General features: G+C 37.8%; 1 protein-coding gene across 2 annotated transcripts in view; it reads left to right on the forward strand.

Annotated features, from left to right (window-relative positions):
* Nucleotides 1-22,732, forward strand: part of ATAD2B (ATPase family, AAA domain containing 2B) — a 194,860-nt gene that overhangs the window by 15,095 nt on the left and 157,033 nt on the right. For both annotated transcript variants that reach the window (XM_006880636.1, XM_006880637.1), the window contains exon 2: nucleotides 17,301-17,452. In XM_006880636.1, coding sequence (XP_006880698.1) covers nucleotides 17,301-17,452 — 152 coding nt within the window. The remainder of the gene's footprint in view (nucleotides 1-17,300; nucleotides 17,453-22,732) is intronic.

Here is a 22,732-nt window from a genome sequence, read left to right on the forward strand (position 1 = left end):
GGAGGGGAAGCGAAGGAGAGGAAGACCTTTGGTGAGATGGATCGATTCTGTGACTGGAGCGGTGGGAGTAAGTGTGTTTGAGATGGCTAAGTTGGCACAGGATAGAACAGCATTTAGAGCTCTTGTACATAGGGTCGCTGTGAGTCGCAAGTGACTCGATGGCTCATAACAACAACAACAACAGCAACAACAATAACAATAACAACAACAACAACAACAACCACCATCAAATCGTATCTGACTGGTGCAGAAGGAGATTGTACCTCCTTCTCCAGCAAAGCATCTATCTGGTGGATTCAGACTGTGTACCTCTGGTATTGCAGTGCAACTTCTTTGCCACTAGGCCACCAGAGCTCCCTTATATTCTCAACTTTTAAAGAAAGCACCAAATTACTGTCCATAGTTGCACCATTTTACATTCCCACTAGTGATGTATAAGAGTTCCAAAGTCTTTGCACACTCACTGTATTTGTTATTTACGATCTTAAACTTTGTTATTATGTAAAATATTTGTTTGATTTACATTTTTCTGTTAGCTAATGACTTTGAACATTTCTTCATACTTTAGCCATTTGATTGTCTTGTATTGTCTGTGTTCTTTGCTTATTTTTTTAATTGGCTTGTTTGTCTTATTAAAGTGTTGAATTTTTCTATACATTTACAGATGAGTCCTTTTTCAGCTATGTCATTGCCAAATATTTTTTTCCCAGTCTTGTCACTCTTTCGGTGACATCTTTAGATGTACATAAGGGTTTAATTTTTAGGAGGTCCCAGTTGTCTAATTTGTTTCCTGCTGTTTGTGCATTTTCAGTTATAGTTGATAATCTCTATGCTGTGGATTAGAGTTCCTGAGTTTGCCTCTTTGATGGTATTTTTAGGGAGCACTGTGGGTCTGTAGGGAGTTGTGCTCTTAACCCAAATGTAGCACTTCTTTGGTGGTTTGAATCCACCAGCTGTTCATAGGGAGAAAGATGAGCAGTGACCTTATGTGAGATTTACAGCTTCCCAAAGATTCAGATTTGATCTCAGTGAATGTTTTTTGTTGTTTTGGGTTTGTTTCTTTTTTTCTCCCTTGTTGTGTACTGTCGAATTGTATCCAGCTGGCACAAGAGGAGATTGCCCTTCCTTCTCCAGTGGAGCATCTGGTGGATTCCAGCCGTTCGCCTTTGGGATTGCAGTGCAGCTTCTTGGGCAATGAATTTTTTATATTTATAGTATTTGGGTTTATGTCTAGCTCTTGATCCATCTTGAGTTAATATTTGTATATGATGTGAGTGAATTTTCTACAAATAGGTAAACAGTTTTCTAGAACCATTTGTTAAAGAGGTGGTTTATTTCACTTAATAGATTTATTTTCTTTATCAAAGATCACTTGTCCTCTGCTCTTGTTAGGTGCCATTGAGTTGAGTACTACTCTTAACGACACTATGAACAATAGATCTGAACCCTGCCCTATCCTGTGCCATCCTCATAATTTCTGATACACATAAGTCCATTGCTGCAGTCACTGTGTCAGTGCATCTTATTAGGGGTTTCCCCCTCCTTTGTTGAGTTCTTTCCAAGGACCAGCCTCTCCCAGAAACATGCCCAAAGTATGAAAGATGAAGCTTCACCATTGGTAGATAGATTTGTTTCTGGGTTCTGTTTTGGTCCATTGGTTTGTGTACTTGTCACTGGGCCAGTGCTAAGCAATTTGGATTACTCTTAGCTGTTTTGAGGTTAGATCTTTATAGTTAAAGATCTCCTTTTTTTTGGTTGTTGTTTGTCTGTATTTATCACTTTGTTTATGCAGCTTCTCTTTACTTTCCATTTTTATAAGTTCTACCTTCTTTATTTAAAAGGATAGTTTGAGTTTTAACAATTATTAACTTAGAAAATATTTACTAATGAGATTATTAATTAAAAAAGTCTACAGAGCAAATAATTTTCATTCAGCAGTTTATACACATTTTCCTTTATAACATTAGTTGCAATTTCCTCAGTGTAACAGAACTTCCCCTCCTTCTTTCCCTAGTGTCTTCCATAGCCATCCAAACTTCTTTCCTGCCCCTTCCTGCCTTCTGGGCTTTGTTTTGGAGCCCTTGCCCCATATTGTCTGATATGGTTAATTGCTCTAAAGAGTAGATTCCACCTGAATGTTACTGTTTACATCTAAGCCTTGTGTGACTGCAAGATGATCCTAGTGGGGGGTAGAGTGGGTTCAGTTCCAGATTTGAGGTTGTTTAACTTTGAGGATGTATAAGGCCTACAGTGTCGAGGTTTCTAGCAGTCTCTGTATGGCCAGTAAGTCTGAATTTTTACACACACACACACACACACACACACACACACACACACACTTTTGAATTTTGCTCTACATTTTTCTCCCATTCTGTTTAGGACTCTCTGTGTTTCTCATTAGAGTGGTTGATAGTGGTAACTAGTTACTTTTTAGTTCTCAAGGTGGTAGATGCTGGAATTCATGTGACCTATTGTCCTTTGCATTAAATGTTTCCTTGAGTCATTGATTTTCTTCACTTGTTTTCCTTCTGACTGAGAAGACCAATACTAGCTTTTCACAGTTCAGTCACTACTTACTACAGTACTAAGTAGTAGTACAGTATTGTCTCTGTGAACTATGTTACATCTGCAGCTCTTCTCAGAAATGCTGATACTGAGCACCCAAGACTCATTTCCTCAATGTTATGACTAAAGAATTCTCCTGTCTTGGCCTCCTGTTTGTTCTACTGTATACATGGATATATTTGCAGCACATACCAATGTGAGTTTAGAAATATTCTCAGCAAAACATATGCTTGTGGGTGTAGTCCCACTCACCCAGCCATACCAGTTTAGCTTGTCTGTCTGCTAATGTATTTACTCTGTACTCCTTTTTTTCATTCTGTAAATTACATATGGTCCTTTAAATATCTCTAGCGTTTTTCGTATCTCTACCCTTTTTTGTATCTCTGGTCTTAATGGCTTGCCTTTTTTCATATCTCTACTATTCTTCTCACTGCATCTTAATGCTTTGTTTGACACAGTCTGCTAGAATTTTGCAACAGGAAATAAATCGATTTCAGAAAGGAGAATAAGTAGCAAACTAGTGAGACCAGTATTCATTTTGAAGGTATTAAAAAAAAAATCATCATCATTGCTGCTGCTGTTGAAAATGAAGTAGGGATACCAGTGTTGAAGTAGAAGTATGATGAGTTAAGCTAGGCATTCTGGTTAAAATTACTTTTTAAAAAAAATATCTGGTCTGTGACTGTAATAATGGGCATGTTAGAAATTGTGAAGTTGGTGCCTGATAGCACAGGATTCAAGTCAGTTTGTAGGGTTGCTTTGAATGGTACTTGACGTGGTGGGAGCTGTCAACAAGGACACTTAGATAAGGGTGTTCTGGTGATGTAGTCTTTAGGGAGTTGCACTGCTAACCCTCTCTGGTGGTTCAAATCCAAGAGTGACTCTTTGGAAGGAAGATGGGCAGTCCCCACCTGTGCAATTGATTTATAGTTGTGAAAACTTGCTAGTCATGACTCAGTTCCAAAGGCCATGGCAAATCCCCCCCCCCGCTTAGATTAATTCTTTTTGTCTTTTAAGTTTAGGTCCTAGATTTCATGGAAAACTCTTTTAAGATCTGCTTCATATTCTCCAATAATATTCCCTTTGCAATTGATCTTCCATTGTTTTTGTTATGTGCCATTGAGTTGCTTGTGACTCATAGCTATCCTATATATAATAACTCCAAAGCCTGCCTTGTCCTGAGCCAGTCTCACTGATTCTGATACACCTACCCCCATTGCCCCAGTTACTGTTACTTTATCAGTCCATCTCATCTGGGATCTTCCTCTCCTGTGCTGTCTCTCCATCTGGCTGAGCATGAGGTTGTTCTCCAGGGACTGGTTCCTCCTAGCCACATGCCCAAAGTATGTGAGACAGAGTTTCAAAAGCCTAGCCTCTAAGGAGAAACTTGGTTTTACCCTCTCCAAGACAGACCTGTTTGTTTTCTTGGTAGTCCATGGCATGTTCAAGACTCTTCTCCAGCACCACAACTGAAAGGCATAAATTTTTCTGTTTTCCTTACTCATTGTCCAGCTCTCTGCTGCATAGCAAGTAGTTGTGAAGTCCATGGCCTGGATCAGGTGCACCTTAGTCTCTCTAGACTGACATCTATGTGTCTCAGTACTCTGGAGAGGTCCCTGAAAGAGATTTTCCCAATGCAATTCATCTTTTGATTTCCTGACTGCTGGTGTTAAGAGTGTTGATTGTGGAGCCAAGCAAGCATCCCCATATTCAGCCATTATTTGGTCTCACCTTAATATTTTAGTGCCTCTGCTTGTTTTCCAAAATTCTGTTGTCTTATAGTATATTGGATCTCTCTTTAGGTAGTGGAAAACTTACTCATTCTTTGATACTCGTCAGATTTAATTTGTGATTCTTTCTTTGAATCTTTGAATTCCTTAGATGTTGAAATGACTTTTTATCATATCTAGACCTTTTCTTTCTTTAAAGGACAATTATTTTACCTACTTTTTAAACTTTTGCATACCACCAAGTCAGTGGACTTAAAACATCACTCTTTTGGGTAGCAGCCAAGTGCTTTAATCACTACATCACCAGGACTCCTAAATGATAGCTTTTTGTGATGGTTGTGTGTACCAGAGTTACAACTGTCTCATAGCTGACCCTTCTGTGGGTCATTCCCCCCTCCCCCCCCCAGGCAGTTAATTGCATGGGAGGAGATTGCCCATCCTGTTTGCATGGAGCAGCTGGTGGCCTTTGGAATTGCAGTGCAGCTTCCTGCCACCAAATTCCCTAAATGATAGCTATTGAAGTGTTCATTTAAGTGGTACAAGGTGGAGTCACTCACTTGATCATTGCTGTTGAGTAAATTCTGAGTCCTAGTGACTCTCCATTGGGTTTCTGAGGCTTTAATTGTAATGGGAGGAGACTGTCCATTTTCTCTCTCTGAGCCATTGATGGATTTAAACTGCTTGGGGATAACACAGCCTTTGGTTAGTTGCACAGCTCACTGTGAACTATGCTAGGAGAACTCCTGTAAAGATGTCACATCATCGTTGAGTCGATCACGACTCATAGCGACCCTATGAACAAAAGGCCTGAAGCTATTCTATAACTATCATCATTTATCAAAGTTCATAGTTTCTAGAAGTATGTTGTTTAGGAAGTGGATGCTACTGCTGCTTCCAAACGTGTCTTAAACTGGAAGCTCCACCAAACACCATGGGTAAACGTATGGCATTTGACACCCCAATGGCTCAGGTTAGTACCTGACAAATCTTATCTGGTCAGTAAGGCCCCCTTGAGGCAATTTCTTAGATTAAATGTTTCAATACTATTTACCGATTAATTTGTTGCTCTCATTGTCATGGAGTTGATTCTGACTCATAATGACTCCATGTGATAAAGTAGAACAGTTCTATAGAGTCTTTTAAACCATAATCTTTATGGAAAGAAACTCTGGTGATACAGTGGATTAAATATTGGACTGTTAATGGAAATGTCTTGTAAGTATGAGTGGCATCCACCTCCACAATAGCTTGCCTCTGGAAACTCTATGAACAGTGCTTAGGTCTTTCATTCATAGGGTTGCAATGAGTCTCCTACAACTTGACAGAACTTAACAACAACAACAACAGAAAAGTCTTCAGTTTATCCACCAATTGCTCTATGGGGTTAAGATGCCTGCCCTGTGAAGTATCATAGTCTTGGAAACCTAATAATGCAATTCTGTTCTGTTCTGTAGGGTTACTATGAATAGTAACAGACTTAATGGCAGTAGATTTTTGACTCTTTGTTTTAGAATTTTTATGGAAACAGATCTTCATGTCTTGAGCTGATGCATGAGTTTGAACTTCCAACCTCTTGGTAACAATTGACCTTGGTCCACCAGGTCTCCCTTTTTTAAATATTAAGTTTGTTAAAGAATTAAATAATTATCATCCAGAATTGTAAGAATTCTTCTCTCCATTATTCTCCTAATTTTAGGAGATAAAGTGCCAGAATATTGTTAGGTGTCATCAAGTCAACTCCAATTCATGGTGTACTATAGATCGAAATCCTGCCAGAATAGTGGTCAGAATTTCTGCTAACTAATGGTTTAAGAGACTTTATGACTTGAGGTAAAAATGATTTTTCAAATTATATGGGTGTCATTGAACTATTTCAGAAAGTTAGAATTTAAAGAAGGCTACCAAAGTATGAACGACTTTTTTTTTTATTTTTATAGTACTTGGCACTCTTACCTATAATATGTCTCTTCAAAGTTGTCTCATCCTTGATTTGTGCTCCTTTGACCATTCTGTTCTCCATTATTGTTGCCTGTGACTCATAGTGACCCTATGTACAACAGCCCTAAACTCTGTCCTATCCTGTGCCAATCTCACTATCTCCAACACATCCAACCCTTCTACCCCAGTCACTGAATCAGTCCATCTCATCGAGGGTCTTCCTCTCCTGCATTGTCCCTCCACCCTCCCAAGTATGACATCCCTCTCCAAGGACTCTCCTTGCAACATGTCCAGAGTATGTCAGGTAAAGCTTCAGAATCCTTGCCTCCAAGGAGCAGCCTGGCTTCACCCTCTTGAGGACAAACCTGCGTTTTCTTAGCAGTCCAAGGTATGTATATTCAGTACTCTTCTCCAACACCAGAGCTCAAAGGCATCAATTCTCCTTCTGTCATTCCTAGTCCTTGTCCAGCTCTCTGATGCATAGCAAGTGATTGCAAAGACCATGACATGTATCAGGTGCACCTTAGTCTCCAGATTGACATCGTTGCACTTCAGTACTTTGGAGAGGTCTCTAAGTGCAGACTTTCCTATTGCAATACATCTTTTAATTTCCTGACTGCTGGTGCCAGTAGTGTTGGCTGTGGAGCCAAGCAAACCAAAACTGTGACCAGTCGCAATCTCTTCACCATCCATTATGATTTTCCTCTTCTATAGAAGACTCAGTTATCTTTCAAAAGTTCGTAAAATGTGTGATGTCATCTTTACTAATCGTTTCTTTTTACAAGAATTGTGCCTTCAGAGAACTGTGCATTTATATCATGTCAATTGAGGCTGTTCTGGTGGCCTACTAGGTAAAGAGTTGCTCTGTTAACTTAAAGGCAGGTAGTTCAAATCCATTGCTTCTAGGGAGAAGAGTGGACATTCTCCGCTCATGCAATTTGGAGCCTCTGAAGACCTAATATAGGATTATTTGGGAGTCAGTTATGACTCATTGGGAGTGAATTTAGAGTTGAGAGTATGTTAGTTAGGGAACTCTGGTGGTTGAGTGAGTAAGGAGTTGTATTGCCAATTTAAAGGCAAGGTGATTTAAATCCACTAGCTGCTCCAAGGGGGAAAAAATAGTCAATCTTTTCCCCTACAGTTTACACTCGGAAAACATGCTGAAAGGTCAGCTATGAGTCAGTTTTCACTCAACAATTCCTAGTGTCATGTTGTTGTTTACAACTCATAGTGACCCTGTGAACTTCAGATCTGAACTCCTAATCTGTTCCATTTTTCTGTTGGTAAACTACTTAATAGTTAACTATCTACAGTACCCAGGAACTTCATGTACACGTAAGTTCTCCATAAGTATTAGTTACATGAAGTAATCTTCATAATTGGAGATGACTTTTTTTTGAGGTGTTTTTCTGGCTTGTTTGAGTCCCTCCTCTCAAAAAACCCCCTCATGGGTTCTAATCTCTTTGACGTAGATTGCTTAATGACTGTAGGCAGAGAGATTGCATAATCTCTCTTAAATGTATTTGTCATGAAACTGGTAATGCCTTCCTTCAAAGGGCTCGATTATAATTAGTAAAATGCTTTGAAGATGAAAAAGTTAAGCATTGTGATCATCCTATTAAAGGTAAGTTACTAGTATCAAGTTTGTAGGTAAAAGCTTTCCCAAAGCTTGAAGTTAATTAAATGGTGCTGAAGTAATTATTTTGTACCCATTCAAATTTGGTTGCTGCTTTACTTAAATCCTTAGATTTCTTTGGGGTGGAGACTTCTGTAATGTTATTCATCTGAGATTTTTAATTAAATCTTTCCATGAAAAGAGAAATAAAATAATATAGCAGCAGTTAGGATAATGTGCCTTGTGTTATACTTAAAATATATACCATTGTTGCTAAGTGCTGTACACCTGTAACTGACTCAGCTGACTTTTCAGAGGCAGTAAATTGTAAGGGAGGAGATAACCCATCTTTACTCCATGGAGCGGCTGGTAGATTCAGACTGCATGCTTTTGGATTGATGGTGCAGCTCTTTACCACTAGGCCACCAGTGATGTTCTCAAATCTTTGTACATTGAGAATCAGATGGATTGATACAGTAACTGGGGCAATGAGGGTTGGCCCTGGCTCAGGACAGGGAAGAGTTCAGAGCTGTTGTACATAGAGTCACTGTGGATCACAGGCGACTTGACAGCACATTACAACAACAATTAACCTTTATGTGGTGGGATGGATATTTTAGGTAGCATACTTGGACCAGGAGGCAGTTGTCAGAACAGAGCAAGGAAACACTGCATGATTCATAATTGGATAGGGTTTATGCCAGGGATGTGTCCTGTCTCCATACCTTTTCAATCTGTATGCAGAACAGATTATCCAGGAGGCTGGACTCTATGAGGAGAAATGTAGCATCAGGATTGGAGGCAGACTTTTCAACAATTTGCATTATGCAGATGACACAATCCTGCTTGTTGAGACCTGAAACACTTGCTGCATCAGTTCAAGGACTGCAGCCTTCAATATGGATTGAAGCTCAACATCAAGAAAACAAAGATTCTCAACACTGGGCCGATTGGTAGCATTTTACTTTAATTTAATTTACTTGGCTCTACATTCAACACTTTTGGTACCAGCAGCCAGGAAATAAAAAAGATTAATTGCACTGGGAAAGTCTGCTGTCAGAGACCTCTCCAAAGTACTGAAGAGTAATGATGTCAGTCTGGAGACTAAAGTGTGCTTGATCCAGGCCATAGTCTTTGCAGTTTCTTGTTATACATCAGAAAGCTGGACAATGACTAGGGATGATTAAAGAAGAATTGATGCCTTTGAGCAGTGGTGCTGGATAAGAGTATTGAATATACCATGTACTGCTAGGAGAACAAACAAGTTTGTCCTAGAGAGGCTGAGACCCTGGAGGCAAGTATTCTGAGGCTTCATCTGACACACTTTGGACATTTTTCAAGGAGTGACTAGTCCTTGGAGAGGGACATCATGCTTGGGAGGGTGGAGAGACAGCGCAGGAGAGGAAGACCTTCGAGATGGATTGATTCAGTGACTGGGGTAATGGGGGTAGGTGTGTCAGGATAGAGCAGGGTTTAGGACTGTTTAGCATAGGATTGCTGTGAACTGCAGGCGACTTGACAACACATAACAACAATAACAACATAGAGAACTATGGTAGAAATGGAAGAATCAGTATTCCATCAGTCATTTTTAACCATGTGAATTACCTCTGAGCTTCAGTTCTTTAATTAAAAGGTAGGGAATTATATACTGAAGTTGTATGGAAGTGAGCAGTGCACAATTCTGAAAAGCATTCATTTGTTAAGTAATCATGTTTATTGATAAAATATTATTACATGACTAAAATTCATGTTGGGTGGATTCCTCCTGTCTCCCCCTCCTCCCCCTCCCAACTGATGATAGTTTGAAATTAGCTCACCAACTTCCCTTGGGAACCTAACCTAATGAGTGATGTGTATGTTACATAGCTAACATATTTATCATCCTTAATTATAGACACTCTGATGTTTGGATTTCCAATTGTTATAGATTTAGAGTAAATTGTATTATAGCACAAAATTAGAAATTGATATTTTGAGAAAAATGTTTTACAAATAAATGTTAATTCTGTAAGTTATACTTGGATATCTTTAAAAAATATGTTTTTCTAAATATTCCTTAGGTTTATTTGCAAATTACAGCACTTTGATTTGGGAACATTGGTGGTTCAGTGTACAGTTCTTGCCTTTTCTATAAGCAATCCTGGTGGTAGCTAGCAGTGTACTTTTATTAAATATTTGGCTTTAGGAAAAAAATATATAGAAATGTCAATTTATGAAGAGGACAGTTTAAACAATTTTTTATTAGTTTACACTGTCACTCATATACATTTTGTTTTATACAATCTTTCATTTACATTGTGTTTCATACAATGATTCATATATATTGTATTTTATATAGTTAATTACTACTGATTTATACCTATTATTTCCTTGTCTTTTTGAGTCCCCATTGGGTCTATTCCTTTACTCTCCCAACCACCCACTAAACTCTGCTATCCTGGTGATTTCCACCCTTCTTCTTTCCCTGCCTCCTTCCTCTTTCCCCCCTTTTGGAGATTTATATGCATCTTACTAGTTAATCCTTCTATTTTTGCAGGTATGATCTTATGCAGTATTTGTCCTTATGAGACTGAGTTAACTCTCTGGACTGTCCCATGTTATGTAATATTTTATGAAATTGTTCCTTTGTGCTGCATAGTATTCCATTGTGTGAATGTATCTCATTTTCTCAATCTGTTTGTTGATGGTTTTTTGGACTGTTGCCATGTTCAGTGGTTCAAATCAATGGTGAATAATGCTGCTGTGAACAAATCTAAGTTTGTATCTTAGTCTCAGTTCTGATTTCCTTGGGATACATTCCTAGCAGTGGAATAGCTGGATCAAAATGTAATTTATGTGTTCAGCTTTTTGAGGAAATGCCAAAGTGCCTTCCAGAGTAGTTTCTACCATTTTACAATCCCGCCAACAATGCGTGCGAGTTCCTTCCCATCTCTCCACATCCTCTCCAACATTTATTGCTTGCTGTCCTGTTAAACTTTGCTACTGCCACTGGGATGAAATAGTATCTCATTGTGGTTTTAATTTCTATCTCTCTGATTATTAGTAATTTTGATTATTTTTTCATGCGTTGATTGGCTGTCTGAATGTCTTCCTCTGTGAAAAGTCTATGTCTTTTGCCCATTTTGTTACTGGCTTACCAGTCTTTTTCTTGCAGAGGCTCTGTAGTATTCCGTAAACTTTCGTTATGAGACCCTTGTCATACTATTACCAAACGAGATACTATTGTCAAATGTTTTCCCCCAGTCTGTAGGTTTTCTTTTCATCTTATTGGAAAAGTTTTTTATTTTTTTTTTAATTTATTTATTTTTTTTTTAATTGGAAAAGTTTTTGATGAACACAGGCTTTTAATTATTTTTTTTAGGGGTTTAGTTTTTGAAGTTCCCATTAGTTGACTTTTATCTTCTTCTGGTTTCATTTCTAGCTATATTTGCGAACCTGTTTATGCTATAGGCTAGGGCTTCTAAGTTTGATCCTCTTTTGTCTCTTATGATCCTGATGAGTTTGGATTTACCTTTAGGTCTCTGATTTAGTTGATTTTTGTGTATGAGGTGGAATTTAGATTCTGTTTCACTTTTCTGCAGCTAGATTTCCCGTTTTGCCAGTACCATTTGTTGAAGAGACTGTTATTTCCCAATTTAATAAGTTTTGATTCCTTGTCAAATACCGATTGATTGTAGTTGGTGGTGTACTCGATTCTCTTTCATTATCTATGTGAATGTCATTGTATTAATACCATTGTGTTTAGGTCACTGTAATTGTGCAGTATGTTTGAGATCAGGGAGTCCTGTGCTTTCCATGAAATGGAGAGTTTTTATATATTTTGTTTAAAAGTTTGTGGTCTAAAAGGACACTATTAGATTTTTCAGAAATACCTTTCTATGATAGTGTTTTATCACAAAATAAGAGGATTTAAAGAACAGAAAATTCTATTTCCAGTTATGGAGGCTAGAAGTCTGAATCAGAGTGTTGACTGTTGATTTCTTCGGGGCATTTAGGGAAGGATCTGTTCTATGCCTCTTTCTTAGTTTCCAGTGACTGTTGGCAATTCCTTACATTGATATCTGCCTGCCCCTGTGCGTGACTTTGTTTCTGTGTCTGATTTTCCCTTTCATACAGTGGCACTCAGAAGGGATTAGTGTTATCTTCCATGAGTCAGAACTGACCCATAGCTGACCCTCCAGTGGGTTTTTAGAGGCATAAAATCACATGGGAGGAGGTTGCTTATCTTTGTCTTATGGAGCAGCTAATAGATTTGAATTGTGTGCCTTTAAGTTGGCAGCACAACTTCTTCCCACTAAGGCAGAAGGGATTATGATTAGGATTTACCTTAGTCTGGTGTGATTTTGTTAATTTACTTGTGGAGAAAAACTTCTGTTTCTTCAAACCAGGCCATATTCACAGGGATAAGAATTAGGACTGCAAAAATATCTTTTGGTATGCAATTAAATCCATAAGAGATGGGATATTAAAAATGATTGTGCAGTTGGGCTCTTTGCATGTTCTTGCAATACTGAATAATGCTGCTATGAACATTGGTGTACAAGTTTCTGTTTGTATCTCAGTTCTCATTCTCTTGGAGTATATTCCAAGCAGTAGAATAGATAGATTATATGGAGTATCTGTGTTCAGTTTTTTGAGGAAATGCCAAACTGCCTTGCAGAATGGTTGTACCATTTTACAGTTCCACCAGCAATGCATCTCTCTACATTCTCTCCAACATTTATATTTTCTGTCCTGTTAAACTTTTCCCCTGCTACTGGAGTGAGATGGTAATCTCATTGTGGTTTTGATTGGCTTCTCTCTTCTTACCAGTGATTTTGAGCATTTCTTCATGTATCTGTTGGCCATTTGAATATCTTTCTATGGGAAAAGGCTATGTCTTTTGCCCATTTTGTAATTATGTTATTAGTCTTTTTCTTGTGGAGGGCCCTGTAGGTTTCTAAACTTTGATATGAGACCCTTATCTGAAATGCATTGCCCTAATATACAACCACAGTTGAATGGATTGAGAAAGTATGGTACATTCACACAGTGGAATACTATACAGTATAAAGGAGCAGTGGTTTTGTAAATTACTGCCTAACTTGGGAGGGACTGGAGAGCATTATGCTAAATGAACTAACTCAGGCCCGTAAGGACAAATACTGCATAAGACCATTATGGTAGAACATATGAGAAGATCCAAGAAGGGAAGGGTGGGAGCCAAGGGGCCAGGATGGGTGGGGGTGGGATTGGGTGGGGCGGACAAGTAATCATAGGGTCACACAATTTGGTGGGTGGGAGGAGAAATGGGTAAAGGAAATAAGAATCTGGTGTGAAAAACAGTGTATAGGAACTTTTAAAGTAAACCAGTATAAAATAAAAATTTATTTAAAATAAAAAAATAATTAAAAAAAGGAAAAAATTATTGTATAAATTTAAAAATACTGATTTTTGCTCCTCCTCTTCTGCTGGCAGCGTGTTGTAAGATCTGCTTTTACCCCTTTCTTTTCAAGGGTCTGTCTCTCCTTTTCCCTCTTCTTTCTTTTCACTTTGACTCTTTAGCATGGACCACCTGACACTAATTACTCCTCTTATTACTTAATAAATCTTTCCCCCTTGCTTTGTGAAATTGCAAAAAGAAAGAAACCCAAAAAACCCTTTTAGTGTCAAATGATACATTATAAAATTTAATGCATAAATCCTATTTAAAAAGAATTGAGAGGTAAAGAAGAGGAGGGTTTCCGGGCAGAGACAGCAACTTATTTAGAATTTAAGACTGAATCAGAGGAGAGGCTGATAGAAATGTGGAGGGTGGAGGAGGACTCTTGAGAAACTGATTATACTGATCAAATGAGTTAAGTGAATGAGCAAAGAAATAATATATTGAAAATGCATGAAAGCCTTGTTTTTTGCTGTTTAAGAAAGGAAGAAAGCTAGAAATAAATTTAATGTGTCAGGGTGAAGTCTCTCTCAGGGAGGAGTGATAGGGAATGGCAAAGGACACACTGACAAAGAAGATTAATCAGAACTGGCTTTGACAAGCACTGTGGCATTTGGACAAGAACAAACTGGGAGGAGGGTAGAGAGAATAGTGCAACAATGAATGAATGGAAACCCAAAATCTCTGTAAATGTTTATGAAAATTAATAAAATATAATTATAGAAAAAAAATAAATTTAATGTGTGGGACTGGAATGAAAAAAATTGGAATAAATGAATTTTAAAAATTAATATGGATCTGTAGTAGTAGGTAAATAGTTGTGTATTTATGTAATACACACATACACAAAGTAGTTCTCTTTAAGACATACTTATATTTTATATATATTTAGTGTACTAATGTCAGTAAAATGCTTTTTTTTTGTATAGGATATATGGTGTACCTTTTAAAAAAAATATAGTATATAGTGTACCTTTCTAGAGCCCCAATATGGTGGATTTACACAGTGATTATCAAAATGGGCTCAAGCATATCAGAAATTAGGATAAGGAGAATCTTCAGGTCTGTTGTTCATAGGGTCATTCTGAGTCGTAGTTGACTTAATGGCACCTAACAGCCATTCTTCTCTATGTATAAAAGATGACATAGATACACTTCAGAGGCATTAAAACATCTTATATAATCATTCAATATTAGCAAGAAAGTCTTGGTGTACATTGCAAGGTAATGTCCATTTGTTAATGTCACCCATTGGGTATACCTGAATTTTTTAATAAAAAAGTGACTTGATGGGGATTTGGTTGGTAACCCCTTATCGTATGCAAGTTGGACATTCATAAAACTGAGTAAGTTGGGGGCTGCCTGTATGCAGATGAATGCAACAAATCCAGGCTAACCCCACTGATAGTTCCAGTTTATAATGATGCTCTCTATGTAGTAAGTTTCCAAGATTGTAGCTCTTTATGGGAGGAGATTGCCAATCTTTCTCCTGAAGAGTGATTGGTGGACCAAGTGACCTATATTTCATTTGCTGTTGTTGTGTACTGTCAAGTCAGAACCAACGCATAGCTGACTCTTCAGCAGGTTTTCAAAGACAGTACATCACATGGGAGGAGATTGCTCATCTTTCTCCATGAAGCATGGTGGATTTAAATCACAAACTTGTGTTGGCAGTACAGTTCTTTACAACTAAGCCACCAGAGCACCCCTTTCAGTTGTCAGCTCAATATCCTATGTACTATACTCCCAGGGCTTCTTGTATATATGTGTAAGTTCATAGTTTTTATAACTCTCCTTAGAGAGCACTGAAATTCCAGTAAAAGTGCGTGTACTAGTGCATTTACTTTATAAATATTATTCATTGGCAGCATAGTCCGTAGGTAGTTGTGATACTAATCCAAAGGCAGAGTGTCTCTGGTATTTCAAATCCACTAGTGTCTCTTTGGGAGAAAGATGGATAGTCTCCTGCTACGAAATTTACAGTGCCCAGAAAATCCAGTGGAAGGTCAACGGGAAGTTGGTTCCTGTTTAATGGCAGTAAATTTGAGGGGTTTTTTTTGTTTGTTTGTTTTAAATTCCTTACCTGAAAGGAACCAGAGCTTTTTTTTTTTTTGATAAATGGCTAATGCTAGAGCTAGATAAGGGAATACTAGATAAGCTAGAACATTCACATATTCCAGAAAGTATGGAAATGCTCAAAAGGTGATGGGGTTATGTTAGAAAGATACAGGAACTACCTTGAAGGGACTTCCACTGGCCAACTCTTGTATAATTTGAGCAACAAAATGAAATAAGGAGAATACAAGCTATAGCCCATGGGTTATAATAAGAATCCATGTATTCCTAATGATTTAAATAGAGGAGTGAGTAAATGAGGAGAAGGGAAAGCTTTCTTGCAATAGAATGTGAACACAAAAGTAATAGTGAAATGAGATAATTCATAGTATTAAATGATAGCAAGCAGAGTAGCCAATGAATGCTAAGGCTAGTAGGTGGAATTTGATGAAGAATATTGGTTAATTATCAGCATAATTTAACCATAAAATATTGATCAAATACAAAGGGAAAAAAAATAATGACTTTACAGTGGGAAAAAACCAGGCAGACACCAACTTGACCATCTGTTGTGACGGTAAAGAAAACTATAGTATGTCTCTTATATTCAGCTGAGAACACCATTTCATATACATTTAAGGATGTGTAATTTCAATCTTGTTATGAGAATTAAAACAAAACACCAGTTGACAGCCTATTGATTTTGACACATGGCCAATTAATGTATCATAAAAATAGACTGAGTTAATGAGATTAGAAGCAGATTGAGGGTCATCAAACACATTTGAAAGGTCTTTCTCTAAAGACAATCTAGGGCATGAAAGACAAAGATTGCAGAACTGTTCTGAATTGAAGTAGAACAAGGGCATTTGACAAGGAAATATGTGTGTGATGCAGGACCTGAAAGGAAGAGGAGAGGATTTTGGGACATTTGGGAAAGTTTGTGTCTATACATTTCATTATGTTATATTAGTGTTGATTTCCTTTTTGAGATGGTTGTATTCTGAATAGAAAAATGCCCTTATTTGGAGAGGTATATATCGGAATATTTTGGAAGGGATGAGACATCTGGTTATGAAAATTACACCAGGGAGTACTGGTGGCCTAGTGGTAAGAAGCTGCACTGCAAAAAAAAAAAAAAAAAAGAAGCTGCACGGCAATTCCAGAGGTATGTGGTTCGAATCCACCAAATGCTCTGCTGGAGAAGGAGGGGCAGATCTCCTCCTGTACCTGTCAGATACGATTTGACGGTAAACTCACACAAAATAATTAAATTTAAAAAAAATTACATACATATGACATATACTCCATTTTCCATAAGCTTGAAACTCAAATAACAAGAAAAACTAGATTATATTCACAAGTTACTACATTTTGCTATGTTTGTAATGATGTTGTTATATGCTTTTGAGTCAGAATTGACTCATACATCGTTGATCCTCCAGCAGGTTTTCAGAGGCTTTAAATCTCACAGGAGTAGATTGCCCATCTTTCTTCCTCAGAGCAGCTGGTGGGTTTGAACCATACACCTTAGGGTTGGCAGTTGGCAGCTCACCATCTTACCTCTAGGCCACCACAGTTCCTGGTTATATAAGGATATTGTTGTTGTTGTTATATGCCGTCAAGTCGCCTGCGACTCATATCGACCCAATGTACAGCAACCCTAAACCCTGCTTTGTCCTGTGCCAGCCTTACTGTCTCTGACACACCCACCCCAATTACTCCAGTCACTGAATCAGTCCACCTCATAGAGGGTCTTCCTCTCCTGTGCTGCCCCTCCACTCTTTGCAAGCATGACGTCTCTCTCCAAGGACTGGTCCCTCCTTGCAACATGTCCAAAGTGTATCAGACGAGGCCTCAGAATCCTTACCTCCAAGGAACAGCCTGGTTTCACCCTCTTCAGGATGAACCTGAATTCTAAATGTTTTCACAAGGATAATAATAACACCATATTTTTAACCTTGTCTTTCAGAAAGGTGAAGTTGATGGTAGTTTAAGCGATAGCCACGTGTCTCCTCCAGCCAAACGCACTTTGAAACAACCTGATTCTGTTTGCAAGGACAAATCAAAATCACGAAGTACTGGTCAGCGAGAAGAATGGAACATATCATCGGGACAGGCCAGGTGAGAAGAGAGGACTTTTAAACTAATTTTCTATAAATTACTTGACTTGATTTGGGGATCTTATTACTGTTAATATTTTAAACTTATAAAGCCACTAGTGTCTACAGTGGTAAGGAACTGCATTGCCACCCTAAAGACCTAAAGAGACACAGTTGGAATCCACCAGCTGCTCTGCTGCAGAAGGATGAGCAGTCTTCTCTTGTGCAATTTATTGCTTCTGAAAACCCACTACAGGGTCAGCATGGGTCTGTTGTGACTTGACGGTACCCAGTGATAACAAAATTATTTTACATTGATTTTGTATGTGGCTTAATTTTTTTTTCTGACATAGTAAAAGAGAAAAGTGTATTTGCAGAATTAAGAACTGTAATATAGTAATTGTTGTTAGGTACTGTCAAGTCGACTATGATTCAGTGAAGCTGTGAACGGACCTGAACTCTGTCTTTTCTGGTACTATCCTTATCATCTCTGATACACTTGAGCCTGATGTTACAGTCACAGTGTCATTTCATCTTTTTGAGGTCTTTCTTTCATTCACTGACCCTCTGCCTTTCAAGCATGATGTCTTTTTCAAAGGACTGCTAAGTAAGGTCTTTAGTAAGTCTTGAGTGTGCATACCTATTTTTAGTCTTGAGAATGCAAATAAAAACATAAGGCCAGAGTTGGCCAGAGTTTTTTTATTTTGAAAACAAAGTTCTCTGTTCTAAAATTATTGAATTTTCCACTTGAGTTGATACAGTAAAATATAATAACAGTTAAACTAAATTTAAAGGCTGAATTTATCTGCTGTCTGGTTCAGCATATATAAAGGTAATTCAAAGTTTACTCCATTTTAAAATTGTTTTATGTATCACTGATTTCACATGCAAGCAAGATTTTACTGAAGATTATCCAAAAACAACTGGAACAGCACATCAACAGAGAACTACCAGAAGTCCAGGCTGGGTTTAGAAGGGGTCGTGGTCATAGGGATATTGTAGCTGATGTTAGATGGATCTTAGCTGAAAGCAGGGAATACCAGAGGAAAGTCTATCTGTGTTTCATTGACTATGCAAAGGCATTTGACTGTGTGGATCATAACAAATTATGGCTGACTCTGAGAAGAATGGGAATCCCAGAACACTTGATCGTTCTAATGCGAAACCTATACTTGGACCAGGAGGCAGTCGTTAGAACAGAGCAAGGGAACACTGCATGGTTCAAAATTGGAAAGGGCGTACGCCAGGGATGCATCCTATCTCCATACCTTTTCAACCTATATGCAGAACAGATTATCCGGGAGGCTGGGCTCTATGAGGAGAAATGTGGGGTCAGGATTGGTGGACGATTTATCAACAATCTGCGTTATGCGGATGACACAACCCTGCTTGCTGAAACTGAGGAGGACCTGAAGCGCCTGCTGCAGAGTATCAAGGACTGCAGCCTGCAATATGGATTGAGGCTCAATGTCAAGAAGACAAAGATTCTCACCACTGGACCAATCGGCAGCATCAGGATGGATGGTGAAGAGATTGAGATTGTACACAGCTTTAGTTTGCTTGGTTCCATAGTCAACAGTCTTGGCACCAGCAGCCAGGAAATTAAAAGGCGCATTGCCATGGGAAAGTCTGCTGTTAGGGACCTCTCCAAAGTACCGAAGAGCAGTGGTGTCTCTCTGGAGACTAAGGTGTGTCTGATACAGGCCATGGTCTTCGCAATCACTTATTGTGCATCAGAGAGTTGGACAATGACCAAGGAGGATAGAAGGAGAATTGATGCCTTTGAGCTGTGGTGCTGGAGAAGAGTATTGAGAATACCATGGACTGATAGGAAAACAAACAGATTTGTCCTGGAAAGGGTTAAACCGGGTGGCTCCTTGGAGGCAAGGATTCTGAGGCTCCGTCTAACATACTTTGGACATGTAGTGAGGAGAGACTGGTCCTTGGAGAGGGACATCATGCTTGGGAGGGTGGAGGGACGGCGCAGGAGAGGAAGGCCCTCTATGAGGTGGATTGATTCAGTGACTGGGATAATTGGGATGGGAGTGTCAGAGACAGTGCGATTGGCACAGGACAGAGCGGAGTTTAGGGCTGTTGTACATAGGGTCGCTATGAGTCGCAAGCGACTCCCCGGCACATAACAACAACAACAACATCATTAAGCTGACCCTCCAGCAGATTTTCATAGGCTGTAAATTGCATGAAGGGATATTGCTCATCTCTTTTCTATGGAGCAGCTGGTGAATTCAGGTCTAAACTATGTGCCTTTGGTTTGGCTGCACAACTCCTTACCACTAGGCTGTCAGAAGCATACATAATTTCATGTTGGTAAGATAGACACACACGTACGCAGAAGAAATTTAAAAATAGAAAGCAGAACTTTAATTTCTGTTCCCTCCAAAATCTATGCTGTGGAAGGACTTACCAGCTATAACTAGAAGAGGTAAATCTTTTCTCTTTTTTCTTCAAGTGTTTAAAAATATTTTAATTTTACATGTATTAGCAAAGTCTGAATAGTATTCTTAATGAGAAAAAATATTTGGAATTATCTATGTATAGAAGCTTCAATATTTGGTATGAGTTTTAATGTTCTTAGGGTCCCTATGAGTCACAGTTAATGCAACAGCACCTAACAGCCATCTAAAAAAACGTTTGAAGAGACAGCTAGTTTTTCAGCTAAATTGTACTTGTTATCTTGAAACTGTTGTTATTCTTAATTAAACAAAGAAATAAAATATTTGTATTTAAATGTTTAGAAAAGAATTTATTTTCTATAAAATCCTCAAACTTTCTTCCTCAGTCCATCAGAAATGAAATAAAAAAACCAAAAAGTGAAGGAATTAGAGATTGACAGGCCCTGTGTATTTATTAAAGGGCACATGTTTAATACTACATGTTCTACATGAGGTACCACTTAATTTTAAATGTTTGATTTTGCATTATCTAACATTAAATAGAAAAAGACATGGATCATAATCTTCCCCCTTCTTCTTTCCCACACTCATTTATGTGTGAGATGAAACAAGTTTTAAGTCATTATAATGATACTATTTAAAATTATTACTGCCATTTAATTACACTTCTAGATTTGATCTGTTATAATCAGTATGTTGTATTTATTAAATAAGTGAATCAAGCTTTTTCGAAATCCATTTCTAAACCTTATTCTCGTGTTAAATATGACTTGTAATTAATGATTATTCTGTTTTATATATACTAGATTTCTCATATCTTTCCCACTCAGAGGTGTTCTGTGCAAATTGACCTTGCTCAGGCTTTTTTGTATGAAGACCTCCCAACTTCTTGGGGAAACAGGGAGAGAGTGCCCTTATAACTTCCACTTAGATAATTTAGGGTGTGATGTTCCTTTCAGGACATTTTCTGGGGAAAAAAAAAGACATTTTCACCAATAAATTTATTGATTCTCTTTTATCACAATTATCATAGTAAGTGACTCAATGAATTTTTTTGCATCTAGGAATATGAATTAAGTGCTGAACTATTAGTATTATAAATTTTTTATTTTATTTTATTTTATTTTGTGTATGTGTGTCTGTGTACCGTCAGATCAGATCTGACTGGTACAGGAGGAGATTGTCCCTCCTTTCCCGGCAGAGCATCTGGTGGATTTGAACCATGCATCTCTGGGATTGCAGTGCAGCTTCTTGCCACTAGGCCACCAGAGCTCCCCTAGTATTATAAATTTTTAATGTTTCAGATTGTCTGGAAAAAATGTGCTTTGATGTCAAAGAATTGAATTTTAAGGAAAATTTGTAGTATAAATGTAAAAATCATAAACTATTTGAGCATTTGTGTGTACTTGGTTTTATGCCATAAATCCAAGAATCATGATTGCTTTGTTTTTGGACTTCTAAGCTTTTATGAGTATCTAAAGTAAAATTATTGACATTCTTTGAAATAATTATTTAAATATATATAACTCATGGCTGAAAAATTAAACATAGATAAGGAAAACCCTCAAGATGGATTGATTCAATCACTGGGATAATGGGGATAGATGTGTTGGAGATAATAAGATTGACACGGGATAGAGCAGAGAGTAGGGCTATTGTACAGAGGGTTGCTGTGAGTCGCAGGCGATTCGACAGCACATAACAACAGTACAAGTGTTAGTTATGACAGAGGGTTGCTGTGAGTCGCAGGCGATTCGACAGCACATAACAACAGTACAAGTGTTAGTTATGAAAAAGAATCCTAAAGGACTTTACCAAGTTGCAAAATTCTTGGGAAGAAATGACTATGAATTGATGAGATCACTGTTTTTTAGTCATAGAAAATTGGATAAAGGTAAGTAAATGTGGACATAGAACCATGCCTTCATAAATGATCATCACTTTATTTTGAAGAGTAGATTATCTCCATATAATCATGTTTTATTGTCATAATTTTAATACTTGATAATTTTTTAAAACATATTTTTCAGAAATCCTTATATGTAGACATTCTCAAATATATTAATAAAGAAGTTCTAGTTAATAAAGGCTAAATATTTTGAGTACAGAATCTCATTTTCATTAGTCAGCTGATACTTAAATATCTGGAAGGCTATGTGTATATTTTGTTGTGGGAGGCAGCCTGAAGATTAGTGCATACATTTAATACCTCTAGAATAATAATAGGCATAACTTAAGATGTAGGCAAAATGAAATCTTTGACAAGACTAACTGGACACTTAAAAAGTAACTTGCTTGTAGATTTATGATCAGATGAAGGGAGTAGTGAAAGTGGATACCTATATTGGATTTCTGCTGAGGCCTGTTAGAATTGAGAATGACAGTGGTTGGGAAGTCTTTTACAACTGGGACATTTTCTGAAATGAGGTTTAGAACTCTCAAATCATCAAGTGCCCTGAGTTTACATGAGAAAAGGAGAATAAGAACTGGTAAACTGATAATGGACTTTATGTTTTGATGACCTATATTTCGAGTGAATACCTTTCTTTCTTTAGTAAGGAAGAATGAGAAAATAAGAAATCAGTCTTGTGTCTGTTTATTAGTTTAGAAAGAAATGAAAGTAATTTGTTGAAATTATTAAATGATACTGCTATTCAAATAGCTTATAGTTTAACTAAGTTTCTTTGTTTCAAACTTATTTTGCCTACCTGAACCAATAGTCTGTGACCATTGCTACTTAGACATTGTTGTTGTTGTTATGTGCCATCGAGTCGTTTACGACTCATAGCAACCCTATGCACAACAGCCCTAAACCCTGCTCTATCCTGCGCCAACTGCACTGCCTCTGACACACCCATCCCGATTACCCCAGTCACCGAATCAATCCA

This window comes from Elephantulus edwardii, unplaced genomic scaffold (genome assembly GCF_000299155.1).
Source record: "Elephantulus edwardii isolate Elephantulus edwardi_28Jun2011 unplaced genomic scaffold, EleEdw1.0 scaffold00009, whole genome shotgun sequence".
NCBI classification, from domain to species: Eukaryota; Metazoa; Chordata; class Mammalia; order Macroscelidea; family Macroscelididae; genus Elephantulus; species Elephantulus edwardii.